The sequence below is a fragment of the Gadus morhua genome, chromosome 12 (assembly GCF_902167405.1).
Source record: "Gadus morhua chromosome 12, gadMor3.0, whole genome shotgun sequence".
Taxonomy (NCBI): Eukaryota; Metazoa; Chordata; class Actinopteri; order Gadiformes; family Gadidae; genus Gadus; species Gadus morhua.
Genome location: NC_044059.1, coordinates 21,426,783 through 21,441,295, shown reverse-complemented (window position 1 = coordinate 21,441,295; position 14,513 = coordinate 21,426,783). Strand labels below are relative to the sequence as shown.

General features: G+C 49.5%; 1 protein-coding gene across 4 annotated transcripts; it reads right to left on the bottom strand.

Moving 5' to 3' along the window:
* Positions 1-76: 76 nt before the first annotated feature.
* akr1a1b (aldo-keto reductase family 1, member A1b (aldehyde reductase)) lies at positions 77-6,126 on the bottom strand. 4 transcript variants are annotated; one of them, XM_030372013.1, is made up of 9 exons: positions 5,972-6,126; positions 4,840-4,935; positions 4,637-4,756; positions 3,213-3,382; positions 2,698-2,893; positions 1,614-1,813; positions 1,412-1,484; positions 1,207-1,293; positions 77-420 (listed from the first exon to the last, which is right to left on the bottom strand). In XM_030372013.1, exons 2-9 carry the CDS (start codon positions 4,918-4,920, stop codon positions 355-357), a joined length of 993 nt encoding a protein of 330 aa, XP_030227873.1. In that variant the 5' UTR covers positions 4,921-4,935; positions 5,972-6,126; the 3' UTR covers positions 77-354. The 4 variants fall into 4 exon arrangements, with proteins under 4 accessions (XP_030227873.1, XP_030227874.1, XP_030227871.1 ...); XM_030372014.1 differs by having other exon boundaries at positions 3,213-3,364; XM_030372011.1 differs by lacking the exon at positions 5,972-6,126 and adding an exon at positions 5,818-5,933.
* Between the last annotated feature and the right edge of the window lie 8,387 nt (positions 6,127-14,513).

Here is a 14,513-nt window from a genome sequence, read left to right as displayed (position 1 = left end):
AGGAGTTGATTACACCTATCACATCGCCTTATTTAGACCTTATTACTGTGCAACATGTCCAATAACAAGACATTCCTGAGGGAGGTAACAAAAAACTTTATTACAAAATAACATGTCGACACTCATAAGACATATACACTTTACTGAGTACTTTCAATTGATTATAAGTGCAATGCATAAGACACTACTCAGATAAGACAGCTTTTAAAAAATGCCTAGTTAAATCCCAAATGTGGTTAACTTGTAGTGGTGGTGGCGGCGCAGCTAATTGATTAGATAGAAAGTGTTGCATGATGGGATTGCAGTTCCATGGTTTCCAAGGCACAGAAGCGGTTGGCGGGGTGATGAGTGTGTTCAGTAGGGATCGTTGAAAGGGTAGTGGGGGTGCTTTGCATCCCGGGGCACACTCTTCCCATCCACCTAGAAGACGACAAAACACAATAGTCACACACACACACCCACACACTATTAAAGAAAAGCTACTTAACTAATTGTTACAATTCTGACGCCTCGTGCCCACTGCACCGTCGTTCAAAGGACTGGGAAGGCGTGGCTGACGGATGGGGGAGGTTTCCAGGGTCGTCAGAGCCCGAGTAGTGTCACAGTGCTTTAATTTGCATACGTGTTCTTATTGGATGACGGATCCGTCGCTGCCGAAAAAGTTGAACATTTTTCAACTTTTTGACGGAGCCTTCAGCGCATGGATCCACAATGCATTGCGCGTCCGTCCCCATTCAAAGTCAATAGGGATCAATCAACGGACGGAGGTAGTGGGCACGAGGCGCAACACCCGCAAACTTTGGATTGTTCTGGCTTGCTGGCCTTATTCGTAACTAAACAAATTGAAAGCTCAAAAACGAACCGTTTTATTCGTGAACCTCAACCCTAAATCTGACCATTTGCCCAAACTCTGGATTCCCTAGGTCACATCTATAGAGTATTGAAAGTATATTTGTGGAATACTGCAGACATGTCCATGAAGAAGATATATTGGCATGCCTAAACATCATCCTTTTCAAATATTTTACACCATTGGTTCAGATAGTTTGCCTTGTTTGTGTCCATCAGCCTGTTCTAGATAGATGCATTGTTTGTCCAAATAAAACCTAAATCGCCTGCAAACAGATTGTGCAGTAAATTCATAAACACATTACAGTTAAAATAAGGCAAATAAACAATCAGCGTCTATGAGCCCATGTTGCTTACTGTGATAGTTGGTACAATGTATCGCCAGTCCCGGTGCAGGTCGGTTATGCTCTTAATCTCTTCTACTTCGAGGCTGAAGTCAAATATCTGATCCACATAGAAAAAACATTTAGATTTACTACATTTTTATAGTTTGCCACTGGGACAATGGTCATGATGATTTCCTGCCTGAATGCGCTCATCTCCAATGATAGGTCGGCATTACCTCGATGTTTTCTTTGATGCGAGACTCTGTCACACTCTTGGGGATCGTCACCACTCCTCTCTGTGTTTGCCACCTTATAGATAAAAACAAAATCACTAGTTTAATGGAGAGACAGAGACAGAGACAGAGACAGAGACAGAGACAGACAGACAGACAGACAGACAGACAGACAGACAGACAGACAGACAGACAGACAACCCACCTCAGGATGATCTGAGCATGGGACTTGCTGTACTTCTGGGCCAGAGCAGCTATGACCGGCTCTTCTAGCAGCACGGGTTCGTCCGGGTGTTTCCACGCCCGGTCCGGGGAGCCCAGGGGGCTGTAGGCCGTCAGCACCAGTCCTCGCTCCCGACAGTGGGCCAGAAGCTCCACCTGGTTCAGGTACGGGTGGCTCTCCACCTGTCATACACAAGTAAAAGTAGGCAGACAACTCAACAAACTTCAGAATGGCAACAGCTCTAAAAAATAAAATGAACTCGCATTGGACTGAACTACAACTGGGAAAAACTGGGAGGAGCTCAAAAACTTCTTGCACAACTTTAATATATTACAAAAGTCAAAAGTGACACAAGGTGTAAACCAAGCTTTAAACATGTAATAAAGTTATAAATCAATTGAATTTAGGCAAAAACAAAAACAACGCCGAATGAAACAAGCCGGTAATTAATACTACTTACTCACCTTATCTAAGCCATACTGTGGTAGCTCTGTTAAAATAGTGCAATTGACTTAAAGTGCAATTCCGGTGTAAAATGGATTTGGGTTATGTTTTGTATGATGAACGAGTTATAACGAGTTGAAAGGTTCGTTTTGGAGCACAAAAATATAGACGCTTTCTTCAGTTGGCTGTTTTAATCAGATTCTATCAAAACACTATAACTTTGGAACGATGGGGGCACTGGTTATGGTAAAAACTAAATCGCTATTTTAAACCACTTAGAAGGCTAAAAGTAGGCCGACACTTCTTTGGCAGTATAATAAGGGTCTTAAAATATAAAACGAGGCATTGAGAACTTTGTAAGTATACAGATTGTTTATTAAAAAGGACATTTTATACACACAATACCATCAGTAGATCACCCGTCGACGCCATTTTGTTTTAAAGACTCGATAAGTAGATTGGCGAACACAGAGTTTGCGTGTTGCTGACGGATGTCACAATCTCTGTGTTCGTCAATCTACTTATCGAGTCTTAACAACAAAATGGCGTCCAAATCCATTTGACACCGGAATTACCCTTTAACCTCTCCCCCCCACACACACAGCCACCCACATCCACACACCTGAAGGACTGTGGGTTTGATGTTGGCGATGGAAAGGACGTCATCTATCTGGCGGCTGTTGAAGTTGGACAAGCCGATGGCGCGGACCAGACCCTTCTCCACCAGTTTCTCCATGGCAGCCCAGGTCAGCTTATAGTCAATGTTGTCATACAGCAGGGTGCCATCCTCGCTTCTAGGGAATGGAGCGTCTCCCCGTCTTGGAGAACAGATAGAAAGAAGCTAGGGATCCATGCAAAACAATAGCACTGAGCATCCTCATCATGAAGTACATGTCATACAGCTGCATTCGTGTGCAGTTCAAGGATGATAAACAGTACAGTTTCCTGTTTTACTTTACTAAAGATTGGATAAGTATGCAGGGTCCGTTTTATGGGACCCTTAAAACAGCAGAGTCTAGCTGTGTCTAGGGTGTCGGGACTTTCAGGCCAGTCCCTTATCAATGGATGTTTCACTTCAATTTGGTTGGCAGTATTTGTCCACTGCATTAGCTGACGTACACAGAGATGGGTGCTTACTGGAAGCCGTAGGGCCAGTGGATGAGGTAGAGGTCCAGGTACTCCAGCTTCAGGTCCTTGAGAGTCTTCAGCAGTGAGGGCTCCACATCCTCTGGGTGGTGTCGAGTGTTCCACAGCTTGGATGTCACAAACACGTCCTCTCGTCTCAGGGCCTGCCGCATGCAAATGGTCTTATATCAAAGTCAAAACCGAAAATAGTATTTTTTTTTTTTTTTAAAGGAGACATATTATAGTGTTATCCCAACAAGTAAACATAGTATTTCAGTTCTAGAAAACATGTTTTTTAAGCTGTTTGCTGGAAATAGCTTTTAGGAAAAAATATCTCGCCTACCACTATTCCCCTCTGTTTCAGTCCTTTCAGAATGTGCCGTTTCTGGTGTCTGTAGCTTTAATGCAAATGAGCTGCTGCCCATTGACCAATGAATTGACAGACTGAACCACAGCATGGAGGAGAAGGGATAGTTGCCATTTGCGAACTCCTAGAGCTCTATATCTATATCGTATAATATAATCATAATATTATGTATGGGTATTTATATAATATTATATCTAATATCACTGCCAAAAGCTATGTGCGCCCCGGATGATATTATGAATCATAAAGACTGCGTCTGATGTCTCTGGCACCTCCACAACAAGTAAAGACCCGTAGTGGGGGATATCTTGGCCATTGTTGTGAGGAATTGGGGGAACTTTGGCCTTGACTCTCTGAAGTCCATGAACCCCGACATGGAGGAGAAGGGGATTGTACTCCGGGAGCTGAGCTGCCGGACTTGCTGCCGAACTCCCCGCGCCGGAGCTGCCGGACTGCCGCCGAGACCTACCCCCGCCGGACCTGCCAGCTTCGGCAGCAGTTCAACTCCCGGAGTAAACCCGCCGGAGCAGCCAGAAAGCTTCGGCCGCAGTTCAGCTCCCGGAGTATACCGCCGGAGCTGCCGCCGAAGCTTCAGACGTCTTTGACGGCGGCCAGACGAAGCTTCGGCGGCAGTCCGGCGGGAGTAGCTCGGCGGCAGTCCGGCAGCTCAGCTCCGAGAGTACAATCCTTTTCTCCTCCATGTCTCCTCCTCCGGACTGCTGCCGAAGCTTCGGCGGCAGGGATTGTACTCCCAGAGCTTAGCTGCAGGGCTGCCGCCGAGTTCCCCCCACCAGAGCTGCTCGTCAGCTGGTCCACAAAATCTTAGCTATGCTCTGATTGGAGGGGAGTGGGGAAGTGGGAGGTAATATTCAAGTGTGCCCCCTTCCTACGTAGGAGGGGGCGCCGAAACTGACTCGCTCATTTGGTAACTGTAGGCGGGGGACTTTCAGAAATGCATCTCACTCGAAAAATCATGTTCAGACTTTTTTCAACGTTTGTATTTGTGTGGGAGCACCAGAGACCCAAAAACAACACCCAGCAAAAGTGTTGTTTTCATAATAGTGTTCACCTTGCCAGAGCCTAGCGTCTCCTGCAGAGCTTCTCCGATCTCCACCTCATTGCCATAGATGACAGCGCAGTCAATGTGGCGATAGCCCGCCTGCAAGGCCCAAATCACTGCTTGCTTTACCTAGACGAATGGACAGAATGAATAGCCATTCAAGACAGTTTCATTGTATACATTGTTTGCTTTACTACTGTGCATAAACATACCTTTCCTGTTTCACTTTTCCATGTTCCCAGTCCTAGGAGCGGCATCTTCCGGCCCGTGTTGAGAACTGCAAAGTCATTCATGTTTCTTTGGAATACCTATAATGACAATGGGTGTACCACTTCTTAATTTCCCTTCGTCCAACCTTACAGACACTTGTCAGGATTACAATTAGGGCATTTAGCAGACGCTTTTTTCCAAAGTGACTTACATCGGTTAATACACACATTGACACACCAGAGAGTGTAGGCAGAGTCAACCATGCAAGGTGACAGCAAGCTCGTCAGGAGCAGTTAGGGTTAAGTGCCTTGCTCACATCAACACAGGAGGAAGTGGGGATCGAACTAGCAGCCTTTCGGTTACAAGACAACTGCTCCACCTCCTGAGCCAAGTCATGTAACATATTTTTAAAACACCTAAATACTGTGAAGTATCCTTGGGAATACCGGATGTTAAGTCGTTTATATAGTCAAGTGCATCTGAGTCATAGGTTAATTATTATATAATATATTGGCTTATGTTTCACAATCAAATGCTCTTGGGAAATGTTGGATTTTCATAAAAACTATAGAAGGAGATAACCTTTTTTTTGGTGGATGGAAAGCATTGCAAAATAATTCTTATTTGGTTTACTTTAACAAGGTTTTAAATACAAATAAAACCATGGGGAATGTATTGCGAAATCTGTCTCCGTCAGCAGAGTCATCACATGACAGCAGAATATCCTAACCCTTACCTCACTAAAGGCGAACTATGCTTTATCTATTTAGCAAATTTGGTTATATATCGGTTATACAAAATTAGCATAGACATTATGTGAGAGATCAAATAAAAATACATTAAACCAATCATACTCCTGTCATATATAACCTCAGTGAATAAATGAACATAACTCTTTGATAACGATTACAAATGTAGTTTATATTTACGCGTCCACGCCGCAGGTTAATGTTATGAAGTGGATGAATGAATGAACTTACATGCCTTCTGCGATCCATACATAAACGATAAAACACACTTGACATGCTGAGTCTAATAGCCTGCATGGTCGTCGGTTGCCTGCGAACCAATGCAAATCTGTGCACGATCGGTCAACTTTCCTGCTGAAGTAAAATATAAAAATGAAACACTTACTGTTTAGCTTTTTTAAAGAAATATGCACATTCAAAGGTTGATGCCTCACGATCCTGCGGCTCACAAAACGTATGCAGCGGTTTATCCCCCCAGATGTTCATAAACACAACTTCATTTCATTTAGCTGACGTTTCCCTTTCCGGGTGCTTCATCCGGTTTGAAAACAGCGTTGACACGGGATTAATGTTCCGCTTCGAGTTTGTTTCATTTTTAATTTCATTAAAAAAAAAATATATATATATATATATATGCTCTTACATTTTACACCGTAACCGAAAGCGAATGAAAACGATCTATGAATTTAGAGTCTGTATCCCTCGACCCTCTCCGTCCCAGGTACTTCATCATGATATCAAACAAATATCATGCCTTGTATTGCATTAACGGCAAAGTGATTAAAAAAAGTTCACCAATGTCATTTAACGAGAGGCAGCTTCGATCTTTCTATGTAGTTTATACGAAAGCGAATACTAACTTTTTTTCTCGAATCAGTCAGAGCAATACGGACCATTACTGAACTCTAGTGGTTAGTATGTGTAACAACACCACAGTCAGTTTCATGGCCTCCATGGAATTGCAAAGAAGTTCAAACATATTGACAAACTTTATTTTTTAAATCCTGTAGTTAAAGGAGACATATTATGGTGTTTTCCCAACTAGTAAACATAGCATTTGAGCTCCCGAAAACATGTTTTAGAAGTTGTTTGCTGGAAATATCTTTTAGGAAAGAAAATCTCGTCTACCCCTCTGTTTCAGTCCCTTCAGAATACGCTGTTTCTGAGGTATCTAGGTTTAATGCAAATGAGCTGCTGCCCATTGACCAATGAGCTATCAGATTGAACCACAGCATGGAGGAGAAGGGATTGTTGCCGTTTGCGGACTCCTTGAGTTCTATATATGTATAATAAAATAATAATAATATTATACATGTCTAATACATTTAATATCACGGCCGAAAGCTATGTGTGCCTCGGATGATATTATGAATCATAAAGACTGCGACTGACGTCTCCGGTACTTCCAAAACAAGTAAAGACTCGTAGTGGGGGATATCTCGGCCATTGTTGAGAAGAATTGGGGGAAAGGAACTTTGGCTTTGACTCTCTGAAGTCCATGAACCGCGACATGGAGGACGAAGGGATTGAACTCCGGGAGCTGAGCTGCCGGACTGCCGCCGAGCTCCCCGCGCCAGAGCTGCAAGCCTCGGCAGCAGTTCTGCTCCCGAAGTACAACCGCCGGAGCTGCCGGACTGCCGCTGGCGGCGGCCGGAAGGCTTCAACGGAGGCCGGACTGCCGCCAAAGGGCTACCCCCGCCGGAGCTGCTCGTCCGCTGGTCCACAAAATCGTAGCTATGCTGATTAATTGAAGGGGAGTGGGGGAGTTGGGAGAAGTGGGAAGTAATATTCAAGTGTGCCCCCTTCCTACGTAGGAGGAGGTGCCGAAACTGACTAGCTCGTTTGGTAACTGTAGGCAGGGTACTCACAGAAATGCTTATCTCTCTCAAAAATCATGTACAGACTTTTTTCAAATTTTGTATTTGTGTGGGAGCACCAGAGACCCAAAACAACACCCCAAATCCCAGGAAAAGTGTTGTTTTCATAATATGTCCCCTTTTACATAAACATTTGTTACAATTTTCAACCCCTGAAAGCCTCATTCTACCTTTGCAGTGAAAACACATTTTTCTAGGTTTTTTGCCATTTATGTAGTGTGGCAACCCCCCGCCGTCGGGCTTGGACGAACCGTGCCAGCACCCTGAACAGCGCCCTCTCCCTGCACAGGTAGTCCGAGGGAGAAACATACCGTTCAGCGCGGCTGCGCTAGATCGCTCGCCAAGCAGACCCGGGCAATCATGGGCATTAGGATCACTTTGGAGAGGGAGACGGGTAAGGAGTCATAAGGACCAGGCACGCGGCAGACGAGGAGGAATCCGAGTTGGGGACTGTCGCGGTAAGGGACGAATGCACCATATCACATTAACGCCGGAACAGTCCCCCACAGGACTGAGCGGGAGAGGCTGGGAGCGATATCCACGGCGACCTCAACGGTGGACCGTGTCCGGAGACGCCTCACCCTTTCGCCCCGGGGGAAGAAACCTAAGTTACTTTATGATTTCCCTTTTTTTTTGTGAGCTGCACGTAATAAAACAGTTGCACCGCAACCCTGCTTGAGCGTTTGATTCGAGAATCCCAGCCGCCGCCGACCGGGGTTACCACAGTGGTGGAGAATGCAGGCAACGCGATCCCTTGGCTAACACCGAACCGGACCAGGATGCAGCCAGCAGAACAACCCACAACGAGCGAAGAGGAGATCGACATCCTTTGGAGATGTATGATCCGGATGGCCGAGCAGCTGGGTCGGGAGCCTGCTTAAGCCGCCCCCACGAAGCGGCTAACCAAGATGGGACCGGACGTTGAGGCGTTCCTAGAGATCTTCGAGTGGACCGCGGTTCATGAACGGTGGCCAGCAGACCAGTGGGGCCGCATCCTAGAGCCCTCCCTGACCGGGGAAGCCCAATGAGCCTACCGGGATCCCACCCCCCTTCAGGCGGGGCATTATCCAACGCTGAAGCGGGCCATCTCCTCGCCAATTATGGACACAGCCTCCCAGCCCGGGCGCAGCGTTACCATGACTGGACTTACGACCCCCTCGGCCCAATAAGAAGCCAGATTTCACACCTCGTCCACCTAGCCGAGCGGTGGCTCGTAGAAGAAGATGGACCCAAGTGTCTGGACCGGCTTGTGATAGACCTCTGCATCCGATCTCTGCCCCCTGGTGCCAAACGCTGGGCCTCCGGGAACCAACCTGGGTCGGTGAACGACCTTGTCAAACTCCTGGAAAACAACCATGTCACCCAGCGGCTGTGCGGAGGAACAGACAGACCGAGCGACGCGGACGGACGACGGAGACCCAAGGCTCCCAGACCCCGCCCTTCCGTGCCCCAGCCCACCTGACTCAGACCACAGTGGCCTGCAGAGGCCCCGCCCCTCAGACCCCGAGAGAGGAGTGGAGGTGCTACATCTGCGGCCAGAAGGGCCACCTTGCACGCCATTGTTCCGGAGCAGGGGACGTGTCTATGCCCACGGCCAGTCCGTCGGACCGGAGAGGAGGAGCTTGTCTCCGTACCACTTGCTGGTCTCACGAGAGAACCGTATCCCCAAGCCTGCCCGTACGGCTTGGGCGGCAAGACACCCGCGCCCTCCTCGACTCAGGGAGCGTGGTCACCTTGATCCGACCCGGTCTGACAGACGGAACTCCTGGACGGAATATCGAGGTGGGCTGCATCCACGGCCAAACAGAGACATATCCCACGGACCGTATCACCGTACAGACCCCGAAGGGGACCTTCACGGTCCAGGGTGGTATCGAACCTTCCCGTGCCACTTTTAATTGGACGGAACTGCCCCATTTTTGAAAGACATTAGGGGCAGAGCTTCGGCCCCCCCGACCCCGGCATCCCGTATCCGGCCCACCTATACGGCAGCCCATCCCCTGCCATCCTGGTCCGACTCCAACGGCGACGAGTCTCCTGATAGACCCAGGCGGTACGAGGGAGGCGGTACGCCAGCTACACGCCCCGTCCACGGACTCCCTTCACCCGGGACGCCGGACATGATGACCGCCTCCGAGCAGAGACCCTCGCCAGATGAGAGCGAGAGCCCATCCCTCAACGAGTTCTCCGACTTCCCCCTGGCCGTTGAGGGGGGCGCGGACAGGGGCGGTCAGTTCGCCACTGCCCAGCTGGAGGACGACGCCCTCAGAAATGCCTGCCGACACGTGCGGGTCCACGAGGGTATATCACAGGACTCAGTGAGTGGCCGGCAGTACTCACATTTTAGCACATGGGGCAGGTTATTGTATTGGGTAGTACAGAGGGGGGGAGAGGAGACAGAACAATTGATCGTTCCAAGGACATACGTGAGCAAGGTACTATATATGGCCCACACCCACCTCCTGGGGGCTCATTTGGGGATGGATAAGACTAGGGAAAGAATATTGAACAGGTTTTACTGGCCTCGGGTGAATAAGGACGTGGAGGACTACTGCCGAGCTTGCCCCGAATGCCAACGCACCGCCCCGAGGCCCTCAGTACAGAATCCCCTCATACCTATGCCACTGATGGAAGTCCCGTTCGATAGACTTGGGTTAGACATTGTAGGCCCCCTTCCCAGAACTAGCCGAGACAACCGCTAGATTCTAGTTATGGTAGACTACCCGACCCGTTGCCCAGAGGCTATTCCTCTCCAAGCCGCCACAGCCAATGCGGTGGCGAAGGAATTCCTGTTTTTATTAAGCAGGGTGGGGATAGTCAAAGAGATACTGACAGATCAAGGCTTTTGTTTTATGTCCCGGTTGTTGAAAGACCTACTCAGGTTGTTACAGAACCTCCACCTCTGGACCTCCGTCTACCACCCCCAGACCAACGGACTGGTGGAGAGGTTCAATAAGACATTGAAAACCATGCTGAAGAAAGTCATGGAAGTAGACGAGAATAACTGGGACCTGCTGCTTCCACAGTCTACGGCAGACGACCGAGAGGGCTGCTCGACATCGACCGGGACGCCTCGGAGAGCCAACCTTCCCCCCACCGCACCGTCATCGAGCCCCTTGAGCAGGTGCGGGCACAGCCCAACAAGCCCAAGCCCGCGTGTACAACCGAGGAGCCCAACAGTGAACCTTAAACCCAGGGGACCAGGTACTCATCCTCGTCCCGCCCACTGAGTTCAAGTTCCTGGCCAAGTGGCAGGGGCCATATGACATCATCGACCGGGTCGGCAACGTCAATTACCGGGTGCGGCCACCGGGAAGATGCAAGGCCATCCAGATATATCACATCAACCTGCTGTAGCGGTCGCAACCACTGACCGCCCCTCCTGACAGTGGCCGCTCGTCTACCCATTCCCCAGGTTCCAGTGGGGGAGTTGGTGAGCCCGAGCCTGTCCCAGGACATGAGGGAGATGGTGCTCCAGCACCTCAATGTCTTCTCAGAGCGACCCGGGAGGACCACAACCGCCAGCCACGAAATCCGGACGGTACCGGGAGCCAGAGTCCGCCTCCGCCCCTACCGTATCCCGGAAGCACGGCGCGCCGCCATCAGGGCAGGGGTCGCTAGCATGCTGCAGATGGGGGTCATAGAGGAGTCCCACAGCATCTGGTCCAGCCCTGTTGTTCTGGTCCCCAAACAGGACGGGACATTCCGGTTCTGCAACGACTTCTGTAAGTTGAACAAGGTATCGGCCTTCGACGCCTACCCCATGCCCCGGGTAGATGAATTGATAGAGCGGCTGGGGCCGGACCGGTTCATATCCACCCTAGATCTGACAAAGGGATACTGGCAGGTCCCCCTCACCCAGCAGGCCCGGGAGAAGACGGCATTCGCTGTAGCAGTACCTGGGCCCTGCATCTACACCACCTCCGAGCCGTCCTGGGAGCACTCCGGACCGCCGGCCTCACAGCCAACCCAAAGAAGTGCCGCATAAATTATGTGTAATCAATAAAACTGTAATTTGAAAAGCTGTCCCGTTACCATGGCCCTTATTGAAAGGTTGCTTTTTATGAGGTGCTTAATAACGAATAGAATGGACATGGAAAAATGTACATGGATTGAGAACGCTGCAAAACTCCACGACGACAACTTATGGAGACACGGGAACAGGACAGATGCACCACAGAGCCTACTGCCCTATCTGGCGACACAGCTTCATTCACTCGGGCATGAGGGTGTGGAAAAGGTGCGTCACAGGTTTGGGCAAGTCTAGTAGTGACCCAAATTCAACGCTGCGGCAAAAGACATTGTGAGGAGATGTGCTACATGTCTCAAGAACAACCACGTGAAACTACCGATGTTGAAAGTCCCCGCACCCCCGGGTCCTTTCCGATGCTTACAGGTGGACTACATCACACTACCTCCATGTAAAGGATATCGAGAAGTCCTCGTGGTCATTGACAAATTCTCCCGCTGGATCGCAGCATACCCAGTCCGACGTGCAACAGCTGCAAACACAGCTAAAGTGCTAGTCAAAGATTTCATTCCACACTACGGGCTGCCTGATCAGATCTGCTCAGACAATGGAACCCATTTCACCGGAGCAGTCTGTGCCGAGGTGAGCCGTATGCTGAACATAACATGGTCCTTCCATTGTCCGTATTACCCCCAATCGTCAGGGCAGGTGGAACGAGCCAACAGGACACTGAAGGAGCGATTGGCAAAGATGCACCAAGAAGGGACTCGATGGGTGGATGCGATGCCCATCGCCCTGTGCAGCATGAGAGCTACATACAACAAAGACATGGGACTGTCCCCCTACGAGGTCGTGTTTGGCCGATGCTTCAGTTGCCCAGGCTCTGTTGACTTGCGGACTGCAGACGTCCACCTGACATCGGACGCACTGATGAACTACTGCATCCAACTCTCCGAAACTCTCCAGGTGACATCAAACCAGGTCAAGGAAGCTTGGGCAGAGCCCCCAGAGGGAGGACACTCGTTAGTGCCAGGGCAATGGGTTATGATCCACAAACCACAACGACTAGCATTAGAGGCCAAATATGAGGGGCCATACCAAATTCTATTAGTTACTCGATCTGCTGTTCGTGTAGCTAAGAAGACAAAGTGGATACATGCAAGCCACTGCAAATTAGTTGATTCACGAACTTGGAATGACACTCGTTAGATTTGGCATGCAAACTAACTGATACGGGGTGAAGAGTAGGGAGTGTTTGTTATTTTCATTGCTTTATTTTCACGAGAGGTTAGTCTTCGAAAGATGCAAGGACTTTTGTCACCCTCTATCTAAGTGAGAATTCATGTTGGTTCCTTCTTGACACAACTGCTCAGCTTTTGAACATTTATGTTTGTTTTGTTTTATTTTTAATGAAAGGTTCACTCATTCATTCATTCATTCACACAAGGTTTATTGAGAACCATGATGACTGATTACTGATTAATGATATAACCATTTTCGAATCAAGCGATTTTTTTTGCATGATCATTTTTTCATTGTTTATCGAATCATTAAGACAATTACAAACCATGATTGATTATTATTACTGTTGGAGGCTGTGACAATGCCTCCCCCATGACTGATACTGCACTTTTTCTTTGTTTCATGTTTCATCGTACCTGGAAAATCCAGGAGACACGGACACTTGTTGAGTCCTTGGGATAGCAGAGGCGGCTATCCGTTCTTGAACTGAACTGTGTCTCAGTGTTTGTCCTGACGCCATACTACGAACTTTCATCCTCATCCCCCATCGCACCTGTGGTGGCCATCAACTGGCGAAGAACTCTGTTGCAACTGCTACTCAAAACCAACTGAGTCATGATGTTACCAGTATTTTTTGTGATGTTGTTGCGCCATTTTTTTAAATGGGGAAATTGTTCATTTGACAGCCATAATCTAATCCACAAAGATAACACCTTTTTACAAACTGCCCATGGGTTAGCTAATGCCGCGTTTCCACTTCAGGGTGCGGAACGGATCGGTTCGCAAAGGTGCGGCACGGGTTGCGTTTCCACCACCAAAAGTGGGTGTAACGGGTTCAGAGGAGTCAGGACACAGTTCTTTGAAGAAAAAGGAGCGAACTCCCGTTTATTTCCCCTTCGGGTCAACAAACACAAAGTCATGGAACAAAAGGACAACGTTCCGTGTGCATTCCGTCCGTCTCAAGCTCTTATGACGCTCTCCCTGGCTCGCAGAGAGCGTCTTCCCTCTCACTCTCTCAAACCCTGACTGAAAGACAAGCAGGCACATAAATACACACTTCCTGATTGGGTCAGATTGCAGACACCTGTCAGCAATCAGACCCCATCACCCCAGCAGACCCGGCGCTCCATACTCCCCCTGCAGGCCAGACACCGCCCCACCTCCACATACCCCCACCACCCGACACAGGCCGGGGACCCATCCGGCCGTAAACCTACTCCCCCCCCCCCCCCCCCGGGACAGGAGAGGAAGTCTGCCACGACCATCTGCGCCCCCGGCCTGTGGGCCACCCGGAAATTGAAAGGCTGCAACGCGAGGTACCACCGGGTGATCCTCGCGTTGGCATCCTTCATCCGGTGGAGCCACTGGAGGGGGGCGTGGTCGGAGTAGAGGGTGAACTGGCGACCCAGCAGGTAGTAGCGAAGGGCACCGACCGCCCACCGGATGGCGAGATTCTCTACCGTGCTGTACCGACCCTCGCGGTCCGACAGCTTGCGGCTCAGGTACAGCACTGGACGGTCGGTCCCCTCCACCTGCTGGGTCAGGACCGCGCCCAACCCCCTATCCGACGCGTCTGCCTGGACGGAGAAAGGGAGAGCGAAATTAGGAGCACACAGGACTGCTTCCCCACAGAGGGCTGTTTTAATAGCCTCAAACGACACCTGGCATGCAGTAGGGCCGAGCTCTTCGAGTGGCCAACGACGTGCGTCGCGACCTAGGTCGCATTGGTCGCGACGTAGGTCGCATTGGTCGCTGTGTTGGTCGCTCGTCTGGCTGCCGTTTTCTCGTCTGGCTCGGTCGCTCAAAGTCTATGGGCGGTCCTTAATCAGTTAATTTGC